General features: G+C 46.0%; 1 protein-coding gene across 3 annotated transcripts in view; it reads left to right on the top strand.

Annotated features, from left to right (window-relative positions):
- The window catches only part of agap3 (ArfGAP with GTPase domain, ankyrin repeat and PH domain 3), a 190,325-nt gene that overhangs the window by 86,826 nt on the left and 79,663 nt on the right, over window positions 1–23,836 (top strand). The window contains exons 1-2 of one of the 3 annotated variants that reach the window (XM_066717546.1): window positions 3,004–3,911; window positions 20,515–20,573. In XM_066717546.1, coding sequence (XP_066573643.1) covers window positions 3,803–3,911; window positions 20,515–20,573 — 168 coding nt within the window. In that variant the 5' untranslated portion in view covers window positions 3,004–3,802. Of the gene's footprint in view, window positions 1–3,003; window positions 3,912–8,799; window positions 10,254–20,514; window positions 20,574–23,836 lie in introns of those variants that run through there. The other 2 variants (XM_066717531.1, XM_066717538.1) reach the window with 2 other exon arrangements.

Raw genomic sequence — 23,836 nt, 5'->3', positions numbered from 1 at the left:
CTATGAGCTAACGAGCTGTTGAAGACCCTGTATTAATGGCCCGGCTGATGGTTTAATTGTGGTGCAGTGGGGACGTGCTGGGGGCTGGAAGATCCTGCTCTCTCCAGCCTCCAAATTCATGATTGTTGGGCCCATGGGCTTGGGGGGTGAGACGGGGGAGGAGGGAACCATTTTAAATTGATCACTGACACCTGGAGAGTGAAACTGACTGTCCATCTCACAGAGGAGGGATAGGAAAATAAGACTTCCTGAAACTGCCTTTAAAACAGATGTGACATGACTGTGTACCTTGGCTCTGTTACGCACATCTGCTTTGCTCTCAGGCAGTGCACTGTGCCTCAGCTACGGCCCTCGACTTGCAGAGCCCTGCGCACTATTGCTCTCCCCTGCAATCGAGTGTTTTTAATGCCACTCAAACCTCCTCCGGCGAGAGGGGGCTGGAGCCGAAGAAAGCACCTCCGCTAATCTGCATTGCCGTGTGTTTATTTTCAGTTCTTGCTTTCAGTTGGATAAGATCAGTGGGCAACAAAACGATGGAGAGAAGGAAAAAATGAAATCTGTTGCTATTCTGGATCCTCCGGGCCTTACAGAGCTGTTTAGGAGGGCACTGATGGCTGTGTTGCCCCAGTCTTGATGAGGACTCGATGCTCCAGTTCAGTGTCAGGTGTGAACTGTACATTTCTCCAGAGGACAGTGTGTGGTCAGTGTTGGAATTAATTGCTCCCACACTCTGCTGACCGCTTGGCTCCTTAAACCCATTAAAAGCATTATCCTCACATCTGTACGCCTCGTTTGACAGCACACCTAATTACTGGCTATACTAATCTCTTCCCTTTCTCGGGCAAAATGAAGCGAAGTCCTTGGCTATATATATATATATATATATATATATATATATATATATATATATATATATATATATATATATATATATATATATATATATATAATATATTTTTTTTTTTTTTTTTTTTTTTTTTTTTTTTGAACTCGCTGAACTCGATGTGAAAATCCAGTTTATATCGGTTGTAAACACCATACATAGTTTCAGTTGGATCGATTCCTAGTCTGGGACAGATGTTTTGCACATGCTTTGCAAACACTGAGTTTTATGTGTATTCTCTTTTAAGTACTGCATTCTCCATTATTGTTGCACTTTCAGTATCTGCTGAGGGTAGATAAAGGGTGTTTAGAGTTTGCATTCTTCAGATTCTGAGGTAAAGCAGAGCAACAGTCAAACTGTAATCAAACCTCGTTACACAACTGAAAGGATAGTTCAGTAAAACTTTGTATAAACTCTATATAGATCATTTTACAGGGTGAAGGTCTCTTCAGTGTTCCTAACCTCTCCGCTGTATCACCATTGAAATGCTTTTCACCAAATAGACACTAAAGACATTTCAGTGCGCAGCGCAAAAGCAATAATGTGATGTCGGGTCATTTCCATAAAAGCGGTCGATGCAGACCTCCTCGATGCGTTTCACCTTTTGGCATTATTGTGTGAATGTTATTAAAATAGGAAATGGAGGGTGAAAATTGGCCTTTTACTTCTGGGATCGAAGAGACAGACGTTAGAAACCATTCTCTGCTCAAATATAGATTGATTTTCAATTTGACGTGACAATGTGCAAGCGATAATAAAGATTGTGTTGCGGAAACTGATTCTTCCAGGACGCGTCCACTTTCTCCACAAGCCATCGTGGTTTGGGTTTTTTGTATTCAGTTCATGTAGTTAGGGGCTTTCTTACTTTAGTATGAATTCAATGGATGTTAGACAATCAACAGGAAGCACTGAACAGCCCCGGAGGAAGTTGTGATCCCATCAAGTAGCTCCTTTTTTACAGGGCGTTTTATTGTAGGGTCACCAGAGAGGTTGATTTTAACCAACACCATCACTCTCCGCAGGCTCTTTTATTGCCGTGGAGTGGGTAACTGAGGGACTTGTTCTGTAGGAGTTTTATTACTTTATGCATTTCTGTGTTGCTCTGTGTGGTTGAGATGTTGGCTTTTGGGAGGATTGACCAATAGGGGATGCTTCCATCATGGTTTTTAAGCATAACCTGCCTTGTTAAACTTCATTTTGTGGAGAATTCATGTTCTGTGGTGAAGTTAAAAACCTTTCTGACTTCAGAGCTCAGGGGACTCATGTTTTCCTGGTGCTTTTAGTGAAAAGTCGTTCTACCTAACAGTTTTAATATAAGATCTCTCCTGAGAAGCACTTTTAGATGACTCGTGCACGGCTTGTTCATTCGACCCCTCAGTGACTCAGATGGGAGATTAACCTCATTTAAGACCGGTCAGGTACATTGGTTACTTGATACACTGAAGACTGAAATCTGCTTCAGGAAAGGTTTTCTATTTTTCATGCCGTCTTTACCCAAGACATTTTGGTTTACATTTCAAAGGACCATCATTCCTGGATGTAGTGATTCTTATTAACCATGATGCCACAATGGAGTTTATATGAACACGCAGTTGTCTGCTTTACAAATTGATCTCTCTGTGGAATAATGTGCATAAATGAGGGACTGAAGTGATGACTGGGACCAGCGAGTCACCTCCTGGGGGCGCAGATTCATTCATTCAGTTTGCCAGCTCAGCTCTTCGCATTACCTGCAGCTGCAGTCTGGGGCCACAGCGATCAATACTCTCTTGCTGGTCATGAATGGTGTGCTTCACGTATGTGTTGAGCACTGCTGTCTTCATCCAGAGTATCACTCTGTGCTAATAAAGCTGCCTCGGCTGCTCGAGGATCCCAGGCAGACCGATGAGACGGGCGATAGAGTTGTGCAACACACGGCTGCTTCTGGAAAACCAGTTAAACGAGGAAACTGCATTTTTAGCCTGTCTTCTATGCATTTAGATTTTGTCAGCTATTGGAACAAGCTTATGTGTGTTACCAAGACTAGCCAAACAAGAAATGTGCTGTTTTTTTTGTTTTGTTTTCCACCTCCTGATTTTGACTGCAAACTCACCTTTTCATAGTCTCTCCAGTAGAGCAATACAGCATTCCTACTCTCAACTTGAGCTGCTTCACTCTCCAAGAGTGTCTAGCAGAGAGAGACGGGGAGTGTTTGTGCACGCACTCAGTCGCAAGGTGACAGCCAACATCTGGCCCGTGTCGTCTGTTTGGGAAGACAGAGCTGCTCCAGGACGCACGCAGCTTTGAACGGCGGCCAAAACCTCTCGGGACCGCGACCAGGTTCACATTCTTCACACTGCCACCGAGACTGCGTTTTGGGAGAGGCACTGCGGCGCTCTGCGGCACCGGGCAGAGCAGGGACTTGGGTACACCAGGGCGAGCCGTCACCGCAGAGATCAGCAGCACGGACTGGGATTAGGCTAATCCTTTCAGACGGGCTTTGAAGGACAGGCAGCCTCTGTCAGTGGGTCGCAGTGCCTCGGATTAAGGCGGACGGAAATGGCTTGTAACACCTGATGCTTCCTCCGTGCAGCCAGGCGTGTGCTTCCGTGAACTGTGAAAGTTAGAGAAACGGCATTGCGTTGGTCTCTGAGGTGCATGGTAATCCTGCAGGGCATCAGCATCGAGTAGAAAACAAGAACCAGAGAAACTATACATTAATTCATGGCAGGGAAGTTATTAGTAGTAAACAAACAATCAAACAAAACTATTGAACAAAATAGTTTATTTAGTTGTTTTTACTGAAGCAGTTGTGACTCTACTCTTCAGCCCCTTGGGTGCCGTTGCTGGCTTCGGGCTCTGGCTCGATTTCTATGGATTTGTCCTGGAGCCCAGGAGGAGTGCGCCGGCCGCAGTCTGCCTGAGGGACACAGCGCTGTGATGTTGTGTTTCGGAGGGAAGCGACGGCAGAAGGTCCACTGGAGCGAAGAGCAGCGTCTGATTGTGGAGGAGCTCAGAGTCATCCCTGATCCCGGTATTTTAGCATCAGGTAATCCCCTACTACCTTGGGATGACGACACTGCCGTAACTCTGTAGGTTCCTGCTCCAATTGTGTTGTCTCTGTGCCTGGGTCTGCCTGGAGGTTGGTGGGTTTGCTTGGGGGTGCGGTTGACTGAGGATTTGTGGCAGCAGTGATATTTATGATGTTTTTGACATTTAAGACTGTTTTGGACTAGATTCACCAGGTTTTTGTTGTGTACAGCTTCTCAAATAGGGGTGCTGGGAGTATTTTCTTATTTCTATCTAAGTGCACAGTGGAAAAGTGTACTTGTTTTGCCGTTTTTTCTGGTCTGCATCAGATGGCATGGTCTTCAGTGTGCTGGGGTGCAGTTTAATTGGGGGAAAAACAAGTTTGAGAGAGAAATACTAAGAATACATTAGAAAAGTGGCCGTGCACTTCAGCTTTTATTGAGAGTTTTGCTGTGAAGAGATTTGTCATGTCCAGCAGGGGGTGCCATCTCTTCTATGCCTGGATACACAATGTATGCATATTAGTCACAGCTCATTGACCATGCAATGCTAGGATGCTCCACTCCGACTATGAAGTCTGCCGTGTTTGAGTATTAAACATGCTTTTAGTTAAGTGTAATGTTTCGACAATATGTGTTACAGAGCGAAACCGTTACGGATAGAATTTCTCATATACAGTGCCTTGTAGTCTGCAGCTAGAGAGAGACTGTGTGGATCAGTCTGAGCAGATCCAACTGACATCAGAAAATCAAAGCAAGGCCCACCACTGCAGTCCTAAATGGTCAATGGTAAATGGCTAAATTGAGCCACCGTAGAAAGCCTGACGCAAAGCAAACCACTTTCACAGTTCAGTGCTACTGAGGGAATGACAAAGCTGAAATGAGACCTGCTTAAACAGGAAAAAAAGGGCAACCATTTCTATCATGGGTAAAAGCAAGAGGTTTGTTTTTTCTTTTTCTGTTTGGGTACTCTGGTAGATTTCGCACCCCTGTATCACTCATGCAGATCCACACGGCCCGCTCTGTGGCACCTGAGCCTGCCAGCGCCCCTGGTACCCGCTCAATCTGCCACGCTTCCTGTCCTCGGCTTCACTAGCAGATGGCGCCAGGGTCGTCTGCGCCTCCTCGCCCCTTTGACCGGCAGCTCCGAAGCTGATTCACACGGTCTCTTGGGCAACTTCTGCCAAGCCCCTCTGTCCGTTGTAAGACCCTACCAGACAGACCGAGGGATGTGGGCTCGGGCACCTTTCAGAGCATCTGCATTGCAAACCACTATAACAGTAACGGAAGCATTGACAGTCTACTGCCACGATAACTTGAGCAACTTTGACTCACTGTGCATGTTTTGTGTCTGATTTCAATCTGTTTATCCTGATTTTTCACCTTCAGAATATAAAACACCTTTCAATTGTTGTCTTAACTAGAGACAGTCTGCAGAGATTTACAGTTATATATTTCGTAGAATGCCATCAGTTGTCACACTTGTTTTAGAGTAATAGTATAAAACTTACCACACCAACGTTCTTCAGTCTTTTTTTGTATTAACATAATTAAAATGAAATATACATATCGTCACCCTACCACCTTTTCAGCTAATGCGTCTGCTATTATGCAAATTGTTGAATATTAATTCCGCAAGGGGTCTCGTTCTGCCTAGCTCGGGTTTCAGATCACCATTAAGCATGTTAAAATATGCAGCCTCCCCCTTCAGAGACGCACACGCTCTCATTAACTGTGAGGGAGAAGTATTACGACTTCATGCAAATCGGGAAACCCTCCTTGAGCTCTACAATTCGGTGGGTTTTGTGGCCATCCATCAGGCAGGAACCAGACTACTTCAGAGCCACGCACAAATTCTGATTTAACCAATTACGCACATAATTACTTAATTGATCAACTTCAGATGCCACAAGAATGAGGCTGGCCTCTGAAGCCTGCTGGGCTTTATCTGCATATTACGAGGCGTCTCTGGAAGTAAGAGGCAGTGTGTTCCTGTGGAAGTGGCTCTTCTCACTTTGTGGATAAAGCAGGGCTGGGGGTTCAGGATTAAGGGACTGAAGGGAACATCTTGAACATAAAAGACTTGTACGATTGCTTTTTGTTCCAATAGTAATAGAGGTAGATTGCATCAAACTATTAACAGAAAAGTCTCTAATATATTACAGCACCCGTGAAATTAGAAGACACTTGCTGTAGGTGTGGCTGTGAGTGAAGAAATTTTTTAATTTAATTAGTAGTGCAAATTTTCTCCTCCACATTGAGTTTCTGCATAACTTCTGAGACACGTCGAGATCCCAGTCCTTGTTCTGGCCACTAGGCTACACTGCACTCTGCCTTTCTCTGTGCTGAGGCAGAGCTCAATGCCTGTGGGTCGTTTTAAACCCTGCCTCTCCTGTATGTTCTCTGAGCGTGGGGGCACATGGGGCAACATGCGAGCGGGACTGTGGAGAGGTCTTAAAGCAGCATTTCCGGAGCTCCAATTAGATGGCTCACATGTCTTAAGTAATGCCCCGCGCTGTGGGATATCTTAACACAAGGTCTGGTCTGTGTGTACCGTACACAGGAGCGCTAATCCCTCCGTCTTGGGGCAGCGCGCCGCTCTCTGCATTCTTCACAGGCCAGGGTTTCCTCCGGCTTCTCTGTAAGTGAAGTGATGAGGATTAGTCATTGAAGCCCGGGGGAAGCAGTGGAGTGGACTTGCAGTGGAGGGGGACAGGCTGTCTCTCCGGTGCCGTTGTCTTGTGTGGTGAAATTGTCTTCTAGATCACGGCTGTTGTTGAGAGGCTCAGTCACCTTAATGTTTGGCGTTTCTAATCCTGTCCAAATTCCTCGATTGCCCCGTTGGCTTCCCTTCGGCCTGCTTCTGGTTTCCTTCATTAACAGTCTGCCATTGTCTGCATTTTGCACTCTTGTTGTTCTGCCACAATAAACATAAAGGGCTCCAGGCTGAGCTCAATGGAATCAGATCCTCAACTAATAGTCAGTGCATGTAGTTGGGAAGACAGATTAAGAGTTGCCATAGTTACCGAAAGACCGAAAGGACTTCTCCTTTATTTCATTGCCCAGGCAGTGATTCTCAATCATGCCGTGCGCTCTCACTCAGTTATGCAGGCTTTTGTATTCCGCGATGGTTTAAATATTCATTACATCTGAACCAACTTATAAAACCAAGTTTCTCATTATAAAAATACAATTTCCTAGTCATTTTTTTGCTAATCTTAAAGAAAAATAGTCTGTCACCTATCTTGAGATGAATAATCTTGTGACACAATGGGCTCTGCTGAACAGGCTCAGAGAATTGCAATTCAAATAGAAGAATATAATACTGATTCGGTGGTGTATGTATGCATGTATGTATTTTGTCCCTGGAAGTGAATACTGTGCTGCAGTGCTGGCTGCTTCACATTTGGCTTTTTATGTCTCTGATCCAGCTGGCACAGTCCAATTACACGAGTTTTACCTGTGCTGTGAGTGCCAGGTGAGACCGTGGATATACTGTGCCCGAAACTAGGAGATCTCAACTTGTTTTTAAAAGAAATCCCTGCTTAGCTCACTCCCTCTGAGCTTTACTACAACCTGTTCCATCCTTTTTATACATCTTGTTGCTCTTATAATTATGTACCACAGCACATAAATCTGTTGAATTGTAATTACTTGTTGGAAACCACTGCCCTGTGGGCGGCCTGGTTCACCTGGTCTGAGATGGCAGGTCTGGAGGCAGATGCTGAAAGCGCTGGTGATGGATAAGCAGGGAGGTGTGTGTGAGGTGAGTGGGGGACATCTGTTCGGTGGGAGAACTCTTGCTTTGCTTCGGGGGCACCTGTAAGGGCAGATAATGCTCTCGTCTGGAAATAAATCACCTTTGGGAGGAATGTGAGGGAAGGACAGCACATTGAAGTGCAGTTTTAGTGCTGTGCATTCCTGTGTCCTCTACAGCACTGAGAGCAAAGGCAGATTAATGTTTGGTTTTGTAGTTGTCCATTTTGTTTTATGATGCTCGTTTCCCCTTTCCTTCCCCGTGTCAGAGAGACTACTTAGTGCCCTTACTTCTCTGTCCATCAGGCATCATTTTGGCATAATGTGGTCGTTCACGCCGAAGTTTGTCCACTGTCCTGCAGCGCAAGATGAGATTTTCAGGGCTACTTTTATTTCTTTTTATTTTCTTCACTCCTCCTCCCTACCCCCTTCACTCCACTGCAGCTTCAGTGTTGCGCTGAGACTCCGTGCCGTCGCAGGCCGATCCGCTCCCTGTTTTCCCTATGTCTCGAGCCCCACGGTGAAGCCAAGCACGTTTCGGCACGGTGGCTCATCTGCACTGGCGTGGAGGACTGATGGATTAGGCAAAGTAAAGTTCCTGCTGGCAGTGAAAACGCTTCATCTGTGACACTGCAAGCCTAAACAAGGAGCTTTCTTCCATTTCTTTTCCTATCCCCCCCTCCTGCCTGCTCACTTGTTACTGTGAATTGTAACCTGCGGGCTGAAGCAACATTTAAACAAACCAAGAGACAAACATAAATACAATAAATAAAGAACCAAGCGAGTAAAACCAGATTAGTGGTGTTTAATTTAGAACTGTTTATACTTTCATTATCATTTCTTCTCAAAGCTGTGTATTTTGTGAACAGAAAGTATCTTTTTAAAAGCTACCTGAAGAGACGAAATAAATAAATCAAGGGCTCTGGCTGTGTCCCAACGGCCGCTACCTGAAAGAGCAGCTCTGTACACACGAGTTAGGGGGGCTGCAATGTGGTCTGGATGATCAACAGTCTGTTATCTCCTGCAGTTTCAAAGGTAGTGATTGTTGTTTATTTGCCTGCAACTGCAGGACAAAGGCATAACTGATCAGAAACCTTACATTACAGTGGAAACCTGTTGGTGTTGAACGCTGCACCTCCTATGAGTGCAGGCGCTGCAGCAGAGCCCAGCGCTCAACTGTGTCTGTGTCGGGGGGGCGGGGGCGGGTCCGTCAGCGCTGGGCCGGCCCCCCGCTGCAGAGAGCCAGCTCTCCCGGGAGCAGCAGGGAGTGAGCTCAGGAGAGCATGGACGCAGCTCGGGGCCGGGGAGTCGTGCAGCCATCTGTGGCAAGCCCAGTGTGAGCGCGGACTGCAGAGGCGGAGCGGGGAGGGACGGGGGAAAAATGAAGATGGACAGGTTTATTGAACGGAGCAGCTCCACGGTGAAGTTCCCCGAGGCGGTCGGGGGAGGAATGCCTGTGAGTTTCCCACAGCGGCACAACCAGCAGCAGCAACAGCGAGAGGAGAGAGTCTCTGCCTGGCCTGGCAGTGTCCCAGCAGCCCCGACCGAGTGTCAGGACAATGGTACTCTTGTCGAGGACTCGGTGTCTCCCTCCGGGCCTGGGCAGGTTGTACTGCGACGGCCTCTTCGGAGCCAGACTCCGCACAGCAGGAAAGTGGTGAGCATGTACAGCTCCACGTCCAGACTGGAATCCGCCCTGCGAGCCGCCCAGGAGAGACCCAGCAGACCCCGCAGCGTGTGTGTGGTAGCCGAGCTGAACCCTACACCCGTCGCCCCAAACCCCCCACACAGCGGTAACGTGGGCAGCCTGCTGGACGTTCTCCGGCAGCGCAGAGTCAAGAAGGCAGAGTCCCGCTCCACCGAGGGCAGCAGAGCGGACGTGCCCAGGAGGCATCTACAGGAGGTTCCCTCAAGGTCCAGGCTGAAGGGGAAACCGCGACCGGTCAGCATGACCTTCCTGGAGATCAACAAGCGGGGCTCCGGGGACGACCTGCCGTCCGACCCCTGCCCTGGCTTCAGCCGCACCTCCAGCGATGGTGCCAGCCTCCTGAAGACCGGCTTCCGCTGGAACTTCTTCAGCCGGGCGGCCCGGGACGGGGAGAGGTCGCCCCAGTTTAGCCGGAAGGCGGACAGCCCGCGGGGCACACTGGCATCGTTTCGGAGAAGTCTGAGCTTCCGGATAAAGAGGGGACGGGACAGAGCGGAGGCTGAGGAGCCCCATGACCGGGTCCGCGCCAAAAGCGATGGTGACGACGCATTGTACTCCACGCGCCCCTTCTCTTATTTGACCGGGCGAAGTCTGTCGCCCACTAGGGGCAAGGGCGAGGACGGGGGGGTCCAGTACGTAAGGTACCAGAGCAAGGGGAAGCTCAAAGTGATGGAAGTACCCGTTTACCCCACCAAGCTGTTGAAACCCAGCGCAGACGAACCCAGCGTTTGGAAGTTGTTCACCAGCCGCTTTAGGAAAAAGGAGCCTCCATCGAGCAGTAAATCTGAGAGCCACTCGGGGAGCAGCGCGCCTGGCAGGCCTTCCCTGGCAGAGAATAAAAAGCCAGGGCCTGTTACCACAGAGACTGTTACTGGCACTAAGTGCAGCGAGGCTCAAGGTAAGCTGTTTTTGGGATTGCTGTGAGCAGATCCCTCTCCATTATACTTCAGTGCTCTTCTTCAAAGTGTTTTAATCATAGAGTTTCCAGGGGCACTTACTTGTGTTTTGAACACGTCTGCAGGTTGCCGGATCTGTTTATCTATATATTTATTCTGGTGGTGAGACATGGACGCACATGAATTGGGGGGTGGAGGATGAATGAATCAAAACCACGTTTGTACAGACTAGGACTGGACAGGAGCCAATGGTTTGAAGTCCCAGTGACTAGACATGGAATTCAAACACACACACACACACACACACACACACTGAGTTTTGCTTCCACATTGTTTTGATGTCGCTATATCTCCAAGCAAGTGATTAAGATGGATTATGAAGGCAGCAGAGATACTTTAGGGAAAACAAACTAACAAAATATTATGCCCTCTCGTGTATTGAGGGAGAGAGGGAAGGGGCAAAGTCAAACAGACCTCCTCAGGGTAACAACAGACACCATGCATATTCTTTCACAGCATACATTTCCTGAAACACTCTTTGCCCACTGCGCTGTCGAGCTGTTGTGGATGTGGGATAATTATGGTTGCACCACTTCGACAGAGGGAGGAAAAAAAAAAGTACTTCAATCTTAAACCACTCTCTGGAAAAGTGCCAACCTTCTCTGTTATAACAGTAGTATTGTTCATGCAGAGTCTCTGAGTGTTTTGCCTCGTCTCGGCACAGAAAGGAATACTTCCCCGATCCCCTATATATAGATATAGATGGATATATAGATTCCGGATATATGATAAACCTATACATTATACACAATGTCTGTAATCATAGCTATACACGTTAGAAAATCTTCATTCTCCTTATGTGCGAGGTATTAAACCACCCTGATTTACAGTTTGGGAAATAACTGACGCACAGACTTTATTTTCCTCTCTATGTTCTCTACTCTAACCTTGACCATTCCTGCTCCACTGCTCCGGGAATTCCTTTGATGTTTTTCGTTTTTGTTTGACTCTCTGATGGATTGTAGTCCGGCGAACTTTAGCCCCGTGCCGAGGTGCCGCCGGGTGAAAACATTGACTCTTTCCTGTGCCGTGACCACGCAGGGCTGATGTGGAAAGAGCTCAGCCCAGTTCGCAAACAGCAGCCCCTTCCATCCAGATAAAGACCGGCTGAAGTGGGTGTCAGAGAGATTGCGATGCCCAGTCACTTATTTACCATCAATGAATAAATAAATCTCTCCAAGCACTGGTGACCATGCTGTCCAATGAAACATTCACTTTAACCCTGCGGCCAAATTGTACAGGGTAATGATGTCTGTGTTGTCGGGGGCATTTGGCAAGACGCAGGATTTTAAAACGGGAGACACAGTTGTTCGTGATTGCGTAGACCTCGATGGCACTCAAACGGTATTTAACGGTTTCTCCACTGCAATGCAGATGGTGTAATTGGCCTGTCGTCAAAATTATAGAAACTCTCAGCAGGGTGTCTGGTTGGCAATTCACTTGTTCTGGAGGCAACAGATGTTGTGTTTTACTGGAATCGCAGTGCTTTTTATTTTAAGAGGGTTACCTTTGGCTTCGGTCATTTGTATGAATTTCTGATTCTTATATATTAGTGCCAGTCTTCTGTATGTGCCTACAAAGTGAAGCAGAGGATAAATCCTCAAAAAAAATAGCTGACACTTCTATTGTAAAGCTTGTGTTGTAATATGCAATCAAAAGCTTTCCAGGCATGCTGAAATGTAGAGCTTTATTTTTATTTTATGATCGCAGCAATTCAAAGACTTTATTCTCATTACAGCGCTGGGGTTTTCCCTTGACCTTTGTCTCCTCCTCTCCTAAAAGTTTAACCTTTTCACGTGACCTGCAGTCGATGGCACTGGTCCAGTGCAGTGTCGTTCACTTCTAATCGTCTAACACCTGAAGATCACACGTGCTTCAGGTGAGCAGAGCAGGGAACCGGCTAATAGTTAGGAAATTCTTCCAGAGGCTGCAACAGAGCTCTACTGGTCACGAGAGAGTGAGTTCTCATCTTTCTTCAAAGAAAAAAAACATAAAACTAGACTTGGTGTTACATTGAACTTCTACAATACACCACTTTTGTGCTTTGTGTGGAATTTAGGCAAGACACTTTTTGTTTAATTGTGTTTTACTAACAATGGATGGAACTTGACTCAAAAGCAGTTAAAAAGTGTAGTTAGTTGCTACAAGTTTAGGATCACACCCTCAGTGAGAGCTCTTAATGTCTCAAGGTAGGCAATGTCTCACTGAAGGGCTTTGTGTTGCTTTGTTTGGTATTGTTAACTCCTCCTTGTCCTGCCCGGCCTGGCGTCTCCCTGTGATGGCAGCTCTCCTGTCAGGGCCCAGGAATCAGGGCGTTGCTCCGCTTGGTCACACTGAAGTGCATTAACAATACAGCCCCGTCCTGTGCTGGAGGTGTTTCGGTGCCTGTTGGTACTTGTCCTCGTGTTTGACAGCTTCACCTTAATGCCTTGTTCTGCTCCTGAACCCTGTCCTGACTACAGAGTGAATATTGTGGATTTGCCATTTGATCTCAGATACCCCTATCCTCTCAATCCTTCACCCCCATTCAGCTCCAAACCGCTCTTTTTGTGTAAACTCTGCTGGCTGTGGGGGACAAAGAAGTGAGGGCCTTCAGTTCAATAAGGATTGATCTGGGTCTGCTTGTTTGTTACCTGCTAGCATCTGCAAATGGTAAACCAAAACATAAAATTATACACTTCTTACCAAATATATTAAGATCAAACCAAGCAAGTTTAACATTGCAAGTTTTCAACCATGCAGCGGGTTGGGATTGATCTGTGCCTGACCCCAAATAAAAGTTGTCCTGTCTTCTAATTGGGTTTCATTTGAGGGCATACGTCAACTCCAGATTTTCAATATGTATCTTTTTTGTGCTGAACAGATTGATTTTTATTTGCATGTTTTGTTTCTTATCGACGAGAGCTACCGGGCACGGTCTACGCAGGTCTTTGCAATGATTTGCAATTTTAATCCTGCGTTAGAAAGTAACCTTGTTGGTTATAGATGCTTGAGAGAGGTCTGTGACCTTTTTATAGGAGATATCTGGCCCCCAGACCCGTGGGCCGCGTGTTTCTTCACCCCCACAGCTAACAGGTAATCACACAGTGAATATTAAATTGCCCAAAAGCCTCTGTTTATCTCTGTTGAACAGTAGAGTGGTGTCAGAAGTGTGGGATGTGAACATTGTTAATGGAAAGCCAGTTCAAGGTGTGATAGTTTGACCTGCCACTCGTGTCACTGCCAAGGTTGTTTTTCTCTTGGTTTGTTGCTCTTCCACAGCAAAGTGTTTGGCTCGTGAGTGCTGGGCAGATTTGATTCACTCCAACAGCTAAACAATGTTACCCTTTAGCTCTGGATCAATTATTCAGATTGTTGGTTGTAGCAGCGCTCCTGTGAGTGAGTCTGGGCCGGCTGGAGCGCTCTATCACCGCCTGGCTGTGGTGGTGAATCTGGTCTGCTCATTCGACTGATTTAAATGAGTTGTGGTGAAAAGCAATCGGGGGACATGGCTTGTGATTCCGCTCCCATGAATGCTTTGTGCTTTGTAGCATTGTGTAGATTTCTGTACCTGAGCAAAGGTGTAATGTCTGTCGCGTGATCGCACAATGCCAGCTGCAGTTCAGTGGATGCTGCGTATGTGTCAGGAGATGCGTGCCTTCCAATGAACATGGTGCAAACTGAGATTTTACATCTAGTGTGTACTAATAATAATAATAATAATAATAATAATAATAATGCATTTATAATGGCTATAAAACACTGCACTTAGTTTTTTCTTCTGGTTTTTAATGGTTGACACTTTGCATCCTTATATATAAAAATTCTTGAAGCGTTTGCACTTAAACTTCAATTCATCACTCTGAGGCATGTCAGGCTAGCAAAGAGCCCGGCGAGTTATTATTACAGCAGCACCTGCTGAAGTGGAATTGCACAGCTACATAAAGCTGCCAAAATATCTCTTCAGGGACTATTTAGATGAGCATTTTAACTTGAGGCTCTGAAAGGCATCTTTGTTAACCGAAGCAAGAAGTTTTCTGTCACGCATTAAAGAGACTCGACTCGCTCTCCTCGTCCGTGGGTGGACTGATAGTCACAGTCTTCACTGATAGTTGTGCATGTATCGTAATTGAAAATGTTGAGGTAAATAACACCCCAAAAGCACGACTGCAGCCAATGTATCCTACGGAATGGACAGTAGGAGCCGGTTTGTGATTTTACATCTGTATTGAGCGAACGAATCTGGATAATTCAAGAGATGATACACTTGAAATACAGATTGGCAAACCTGGATTGCCTCTCAAAATGTCTCTTCCGGTCGCTTGTTCCTCCCGGGCAGCCCTGAATCCCTGTCTCCCTCTTCAGTGTTCCTGCAGGCGGTTTATATTGCACTACCTTGCAGCCAAGGCTCGCTGCGCCTATGTTTGGGAGGGCGGGGAAGCAAAAAAAGATAAACATTCCTCCTTTTCCTTTTGATCCCATCACCCCCACCCAGTCTTCCTCCTCAGGTTGTTTGTACACACTGTGACTGCAGAAACAATGTGTCTTCTGTTGGGGCTTTAAACTTTGACTTTTTGTGCTGATGTCAGGGTGGAGCTCTTGTGGACTTCACTGTCAGCTCATACACACGGGTGTGATTTGTGTTGTTAAATCTGTCAGAAAGAACCAATATCTGGCAGGAGGCTGAGCAGGGCTTAGGAAGGGACCGGCCTGCCCTGCATAAACAGTCATCACTTATTGCTATACTTTGCCAGCTTTACCAGCAGGTTTACCAGGTTTTATGTTTGCCTCAAGAAGTTTTGTCTGAGATGACAGCTGTTGTCTGAGACCCTCGATAACTATCTTGTTTGATCTCGGCTCTTTGTGTCGCCGTCGGCGGAGTGTGTGATGGGCCGATTTAGTGAGGGATGATGACGATGCACGCTCGGCTGTGTAAATATTCGGTTAGTCGTCAGAGAGCATGCTGGGGAATGCCGTGAACAGTCTATTTGGGAGGATGGGGTGCTGCACTGTTTTCCACAGGAAGGCTTGACACTCCACTAACACAGGCAGGAGTTTGAGTCCGTATCGTACCGTGGCATCTGTTCACACGGGTGTTGCTCTAGGAAGCTCATGGGACCAGTGTAATCCCTCTATACATCAGAAACTTAAAATGAATACGCCAAAACAAGTAAACAAACCTTTTTTTGCATAGTAAGTGTAGCATGCAAAGCTTATGGGACTTTGAAAACATCACAATTTGTTTGATTTGTTACAGTGGGATTGCCCTTAGTGAACTAAATTCCATTCAGATTCATTCACTCATGCCTGATATAGTATAAGTCCTGCAAGTTTATAAGCTCCCAGACCCAATCCTAATGCAGTGATGAAACGGTCGCAGTTTATCCTGGTCGTGGATATTAGGGATTACCAGATTGTTCAAACTGGCTATTTTACTTATCCTGCCTCAACTTCTCAATCCAGCCGAGCTCCCATTCTCAGCTGTATAACGCCAGGGAATGCAAGTCTATAATTGTTCCTTCAAGCCCACCTCCATTGTCTTATTCAACAATTGTTATTTTTTACTCAAGGTGGTTTTCTTTTCATTAAGCCTAGCCTGTACAGGAGGTTTGAGTACATTCAGGGTTCAGAGTACAGGGCAATCGGTCTTTTCGCATGGCTGATTTTCTATGGCCTTCGAGTGTTGGCTCATTAAGATCATAAGAACATCTGAACGATGATCGGAATCTATTCTGGCACTTTATCAACTTAATTTGTATGCCTTTAAAGTTTTGGACCAACGTTTGAGTCTAGTCTCTTACCAATAAAATAATACATGTTCCTGATGTGAAATATATTTCCTGTACGAGTCGGAGTTGTGCATTTGTGAGCTTTTCCTGTTGTCCTGTACAGCAGTGTGACACAACCCACCCCAGACCCCTCACATCTGTTTTCAGGTCAGCAGCTTAATTTTCAATTCAGAAAACTAATGAGAACGTGCTCTCCGTGCCTCCCCCGCAAGCCCGGCCCGAATCGAGCCCGTGGAGATCGTTATAGGATGGGAACGAGCGCTGAACCAGAAAATAAAACAAACACCCCAAGCATCACTTCCACAGACGGACAAAGTCCCCTGTGTGTGTTGGACCCCTCAGAGATGCAAGAAGACTCTTCCTTGTTTTGTGTGAATTATACTTTGTGTGGGAGTAAATAATAACAGAGGTCATTTAGACTAATTGCAATTTAGTTTCGGAGTTGTGCAGCCTTAATATCCAACATCGTTATGGAGAAGCAAAGATGAGCACACAAGACTGACTATCTGAGGAACCCTTCAACTATTTTTGGTTTGTGCTGAGCTTATAGTCTGTGTAATTCAGATTTAGCTGCATTAGTAAACAATTCTGCCATTTCTTAGACCAAATCATCAGACCCTCACTTTTAGGGGTGTTTTCCCTGTGCCACTTTTAGCAACAAAAAGCCAACTTGCTCAGAATAAGGGGCCCCACTGTACTACACATCAATCATGGCGCGTTGGTCTCCATGCAACAGACAAAAATACAAATCCCCAAAAAGACATTTCCGTTGACACTTTAGCACAGTCGCTTGCATTCAGATGGCCTTGGCTTCACATCAGTTCCCCCCCCATGACTTCAAGGCATCTGAATAATGGTTAATCCGCGTTGAAACCTCGATTTCCGGCAGAGGCGTCGGTCAACCATTCTTGGGAAGATTCAATAGGAAGATCGAGATGTGCAGGACAACATATGTGAAGTGTTTTTTGCACAAAATGTAAGATGGTGAGCAACACACAGACCTTTTGAATGTTCATCTTTCTTTCTCCAGTTACAGGAGTGTCTCCATGAAAGTGTCTTTTTCCACTGAGACACTCCAGGTTGGTCCATAGCTTCGTTCTACATCAATGCCAAGTGAGTGTGTTGTGCTAAGACCAGCTAGAATCCTCTCTTCTCCTAAGCTTGGCCATATTAGGTTCTTCTCATACGATTTCACGATGCTCCTCTGTCTCCCACGCTCCTTTGTGGCTTATCGATTGGTAGTCAGGATCACAGAGTGGGAAACTAAGAAGTGCACTGTGTTAAACGAGAGAAAAACCAATTCAGTTAGTGTAAATGGGGAGATGGCTGCCCACCCTGCTTGGTGCGTGCCTTCAGCAAAGTCAGACTTTCTGCGTCCCTCGCATCCTTCCAAAATACCATTTTAATGATTCATCTTTTGTCAATAGTAATTCGACTGTTCTGCTCTGCGTGTATGTGTTGTGTTTTTATTTTGTAAAGATCTTTAGCCCGGGGGAGGCTCTGCACGGAGAGACCCCAGTTTGTGCTGCGCTTGTTTTCCACGGCACCAGTCCCTCGTATTGACAGCTGGCCTCTCTATTTCTGGGTCTTCCCTTTGTCTGTCTAATGGCTTTGGGAGGCCGAACACACTGCGGTCTTGTGCTGAATCCTTGTTTTTCCATACTTTGAACTTCAGAACGAAGAGCCTGCTTTGCAATAAGGGCTCACTGTCTCACCCCTTCCAAGATTTAAAATAGCAGTTTTATTTTGAGTTCAGTTCAGTTGATTTTTTTTTCAGTGAGACATTAGTCATATTGTAAGCAGTTTCTATGTATCGTGAGGATTGTTTGGCCCTTGTTCCGTTGTACACCCGTTTAGACCCGTGCATCTTTGTATACTGTTAGGTAAGAGAATTGGTGCTGTCTGTATCTTTGTATACTGCTAGGTAAGAGAAGATTAGTGCTGTCTGTTTCCATATGTGCATTTTCCAATCATTGGAAATGCGTAAGAGTTTAATTTCTTCTTACTATGCAAGCTAGCGGAGAAAATTAAACCACATCAGTAGAAACAGCTGGCCGTTTCGGGCTAAATGCATCTCCTCAGACTGATCTTCACTTTGTGTCTGTTGCACTCCCAAACGCACATTCTGCCAAGAAAACAAATCATCACAGTAATTAAAACAGATTTAAAATTAAATTAAACTGTTCTGGCCCTGTTTATGTCTGACACTGGTGTATTGTCCTTTCCTTCTTAAAAGTTATCCTTCTGCTTTTGTGTGCTCTTCCTGAGAAACTTTTGTTATTACTTGCTAGCACTACATTGATTTATTTACATTTTCTACATCTTTTAGAATCCAGTGCACTCAAATACAATTGATAATTAGCAGGAATCTTCTGTAATGCTTGTACACTTGGTATTCGGTTGAACTACCCACAGTTAATAAGTATAAAGTGGAGCTCCTGGAAAACACCACATGCTTTTAAATCTCTAACCTTCAGTGTTAGTTCAAGAGCTCTGAAATAGAGATGTGAAATTATCTCCAAGTTTGTACAAGTCTGTAGCATATTGCCAACCCATTCACACTCCCAGCATGCGAAGAACGAGAGCGTAGGAACCCGGGCAGCGACCATTTCAACAGGCTTTAACTGTTAAATCAAGTAACGCACAATACGGGTGTAACTGGAGTGAAGTTGAGCAGCAATAGTATATTGATGGCAATCAGCGCAGTTCATTTACGGAGATCTGGTGTGACGACTCTGAATGAACAATTAAAGATTGGATTCAAATGGGCTTTATTGTATTATGCATTTAGGACATGTTTGTGTGTGTAAACTGGGTGGATTTGTTCTCTTGTAAAGGCCATGTGGGAGAGCGACTCCTTCCCCCCCAGCTTGTTTAAGGTGGTGTCTTCAGCAGCTTGGTAATTGCGCTGCTGAGTGTTTCCTCTCAGGTTCGGACATGCTCGGAGAGGCGTGACTAGGCAGGTAATTCAGGACCTGTGTTGAAGAAACGGAGACACATGGGGCTGGTGTTTAATAATCCCAGTCTAAAAATAACACGCCACTACACATGCTCAAAACATCCCCCTGTTGCCACTGAATTTCCCAAACTAGTGCCTTCGAGAAGGGGCTTTAGCCCAGCTGCCTGCTTGCACACGTGTCAGTGAGATTGTGCAGATAGAAATGTTTATTTGAGCCACAACAGAGATTTTCGTTGCCTTGTGTCTCCTGTGCTCTTTGTACAGTTGTCAAGTTGTATTAACACATACTCTTAAAGCAGTGCAGCATGGGATATTTTCTGGGTCAGACTCTTGGGTTCCTCCGAGGGGGGATGTTTGGATACATTCTTCTGGCTGCTGTCAGATTTAATCAGAGCGGACAGATCCCACACGGTGTGTAGTGCTCTTTGTCGGAGACAATGCGTCTGTGTCTCCTGCGCTGCTGTCAATGATGCCATCGCAGGTGAATGGAGATGTTGAAGAGAAAACGGGGAAAGTCAGGAAACGGTTGGCTGTGTTTGAGCCAAGTGGGAGCTCGGGCCTGCGGGGGGGGTCTTTGTGTGTTAGGTGTTGCACATCTACACCTGTAATACTATATGTATCTACTCACAGAATCTGATGCTTGTCTGTTTCCTCTGTGCCTTGTTTGAGAAGCCAGGCCAGCCGCATAAAGTAGGTCCGTAGTTTGTTGTAGCTTGGGTGCCCCAGCTGTTTTCCCCAAATGGACACTGAAATTGTGCTCAAATTCCAAACATGATACTGACGAGATGCACATTGTAACCGAAATTGATGCTGACATTATCTTGATAACGCATTGAAGAATGTGGTCGTGGTTTCCGTCCCCTCTTACTAACGAACATGGTCCGTCTCAACGAGGCCTAGGGGGACGAACCCAAGAGGGGCCAGGACCTCTGACTGAGAAACACCAGAGCGCTCTAACCCGAGGGCTGAATTCACCAGGTCAACGTCCGCACTGCACGGCAGCCTCTCGCGCTAAAGCCAACGGTGACCGTTTTATAGTTCATTGCTTCTGCTCAGCCCAGAGCCCCGCCGTATCATCTTACTCTCCCTGCACTGAAGGGGATTGCTCTCTCGGTTTGCTTAAGAGCAGTGGAGGAAACGCAGAAACGACGGCAAATGATACAAATATGACCTCTTACATGACCGTTTCCTCTTCCCGCGAATAGCTGTCAGTGTTGCACCGTGTTGAGTTACAGAGCCGGGGGCCCACTGCCAGCACGGCTTTCTCTAGCCCCCAGCCTCTCACCGGCGTCTGTCAGTCCCCATTCAAACGAACACGTCTCGGGCTGTAATTCCACACAGCTCAATGTGATGTGTAATTTTCCCTTCATGCTTTTCTTTTCAATGCAAACTGCTGTCGACACCTCCGAGGGTGGTGATGGAGATGCATCCTATTTTCTCACCTGGCATTAACCCCCATCTCCTCTTGTATTGCAGACTCCTTTGTGAACAGTCAGGAATGGACATTGAGTCGATCAGTACCAGAGCTGAAAGTGGTGAGTACAGCTGCTCCTTCCATTCATAGAAAAACTGAAAGCTGCCCCTTCAAGAAAATGTTTATCATCTTTCCTTGAGTTCTGGACACAATTTGCAAGTCCAATTTCCCTACATCCCCCTTTCTCTTCCCCATGGCATTTCTCAGACACTTTTTATCATTTAAACTGACTTACAAACACGATTTGGGTATATTTGACACTAACATGTACCTGGGAATGAAATGAGCATCCCATTGCAGAGTAGTTGGAGCCATTTCTGATTGTGTAGCTCATGGTCTCCTGTATCTCGGCTAATAACGTGCTGGAAGTGTAAGTTAGTTAATTTAGAAGGTGTTGGCATCAAAGTCAAGCCTGTGTTGATCTGAATTTGAGTTTCAGTGCAATTTTAAAGTTGCACAGCCCTCATAAAACCTGGAACAGATCACCGCTACACAATGGGATTCTCATTTCAATCCCTGGCAGGATGATGGGTCATTATGATCAGCCGGGTTTGCGTGGTGGTGCTCGATGACTTGCAGTCGGACTCAGTGAATGACAGTTTGGGGGTAAACCGGGGATGTGTGCTGGAAGTTCTCCAGGACGAAACCGCAAGCGGAATTCAGGCTAATCCAAAAATATACATCTTAACGTCAGTGCAGCCAGAAGGCTTTGATTAATCTCCTGCTAATTAGCATTTATTTTGGAAGAACGCCACTCAAGGTATATTATATCAGTAACGCTATCCAGGGTCTGTGAAAAAACATCTGGTTCTAACCATCACGTTCTTAATTGAGATGATCCAATAGTCCACTTCCGGCACAACAATCGATCGGTTTATGCCTGGGGCGTCTCGGAGAGGAACAAACGCTGCAGCCTCTGTAGAAAGACTGAAACTGCAAGACTCAGTTTGTTTGTTGTCCTCCTGAGATTTGTGTGCGATGCCAGATCTCATTTGCCCCGGCTGTGCTAGTCTTATCTGCCGTGTGAGGTGTGCACCAGACCCAGGTATTTCGATATCAAACATTTGCTTCTATAAATAAGACTAAGCGTGCCGGGAGGGAAAGGCTGTTTCCCTGCACCGGGGGAAGTCCCAGGTTGCATTGGAAGCGAGATTAAAGGCATGTGGAAATCCGTGGGCTTTACCATCGTTCCCCACCTCCGAGATTAAGTCACTCCAAACTCCCCTCACCTCAGAATAAACAGGTATTTGTTGGAGAATCTGGTAGGGGGTGAAAGCAGAAGCACTGATTTTGAATATCCTAGACCCTACGGAATTCTGTAGCTTCATATTTATTCATATCTGGTTCTGTAACTACGTGGGTTCAGCTCCTGAAACTGAAAAACCGTTTAAGTGAGGGAAAGACTTTGGTTCCTGCTTAAAGCTTATAAACTGTAACTGTGCTTGTAATGGAAATAGTCAAATTGGTTTTAAACTGTTTTCTTTTCCAATTTTGATCTGTGTATATTGCAAAAAATGTTATTTAGGTAATTAAGGAACCACAAGGGCTTCATACAGCAACAAGTTAGTGCATTAACATTGTTTCTGACTTTCATCAAAATGTGTGCCGTTGTTTGTCTTGGCAGCACTTCAGCTGTGAATGAGAAACTGCTACTCTGTGCCATACCAGTTATTTATAAACAACGGTACTCCAGGGTCAGGTTAAACGTTTATTCAGTTGTCTAAAATGTTCTTTTCTGCCCTTTTATACTGTGCCCTGTTATTCTGTTCTTTGTTATTAAAGACTTGTGATATGTTCCCCACTACAATGCAGTGAAAAACGCTGAAATTAGGCACAGGCTGCTTCGAGGGAAGTTGATCAGTTTCCTGGATTTTTCAGACGCAAACAAATCCTCAGATTAACAGAGAGCATTTAAGTGCTGTGGGTTTTAAAATGGATTCCAACTCCCATTGATCGCTTCCTTGACCTGTGTTTATAGGGGATCTCTCGCCTTTGCAGAGCATGGTTTAATATGCGTCTGATTCATACATGCTGTATTTTGGCGTGTCTGTTGAGCACAATGGCTTCAAAAGGGTCCCCAGTCATTAGGCTTAAGGTGGAGGGAACTGGTTGTTTTTGAGGAAATTAAATAAAAGTGCAGATGCCAGAGCCGAGTCCTTTAATCTTCTCGTGGGGGGCAACCTAAAACACACTAAATCGCCGAGCTGTTAAACACACTGTGCGCAGCTCTGGCATTAGAAGACTGTTGAGGCTGAGCTTCCTCTGTCTGCCACATCACCTCAACTTTCATCAACGTAATTGCACGGGCGACTTTGAAGTTGCATTATATTTTCGACAAGGACCTGCAAAATCCAGACGGGGCCGCAGCTCCCAGCACACACACGGCCACTGACAAGATGTGAGTGGCAGAGCAGCCTTGTGCTAACCCAGTATTGACACAGAGGAGAGGACAGAAATGCATTTAAATATGCATTTCGTCTGGTTTAAATCTGATTTATGCCTGTTGCACGGTTCAAAACAGTTTGAGATGTCTTGGGGTTGGGTGCGGTAGATCGGTCTTACTGCAAATCTGCTCAATGCCTCCAGGACCTGGCTGTTGTCAGCAAGAGCTTAGTTTTCATCCTCTGCTCGATGCGAAAGCCCTGCTGTTTGTTCCAAGGATGCCGTGCATAAAAAAGGCGACTTGAAGAGGCACGTCTTAAAGGAAGTTGTCTCTGTGTTCTGTTCTGGGCTGGGCTGAGCAGTTTGCATATGGACTGATTATCACCATGCTGTCCCTGATTACACAGGGGGCTTAACTAAAATGGGCAAAATAGCCATCAAAATCAGGCCTGAAAGAAATCTCCCTGTAAATTAGTGTTGTCGTTGTTGCCTCCGCACTTCACCGGCACGGTTTTATCGCCTGAGAGGAACTGCCTGCCTGGGCTGTGAGCTGCCGGATTAGATGGAAAGCGGATGTGGGGTTTTGCGCCTGTTTTGAAATCTTGAATTTGTCATAAAGCAGTTCACGCTGAGCGCAGTGTTGTTCCTCGCCGCCTCCTCTCTCTGCGATTGTTTACATCAATGCGATTACTGATGTCTGATCCGGCAGCCCGCGCCGCACGCAGATAATAGATCCACATACGGACTATAATCAACTCGAAGAGGCTGTTGCGGAGTCTCACCGTGCCTTTTAAACGGCACTACCTGCCTTAATCTCCCTAATGTGTGGTTCTGCAGACACTCCCGCTTCCTCCTGCAGCAGCAGCAGCCCTCATAATCGAATAACACCCTCTTTGCTGGTGCCGTGCGCTGCAATTACCTGTTCCCAGAGCCGAGATAATG

The sequence above is a fragment of the Amia ocellicauda genome, chromosome 2, assembly GCF_036373705.1.
Source record: "Amia ocellicauda isolate fAmiCal2 chromosome 2, fAmiCal2.hap1, whole genome shotgun sequence".
Classification (NCBI taxonomy): Eukaryota; Metazoa; Chordata; class Actinopteri; order Amiiformes; family Amiidae; genus Amia; species Amia ocellicauda.
This window is presented reverse-complemented; position numbering and strand designations above follow the sequence as displayed.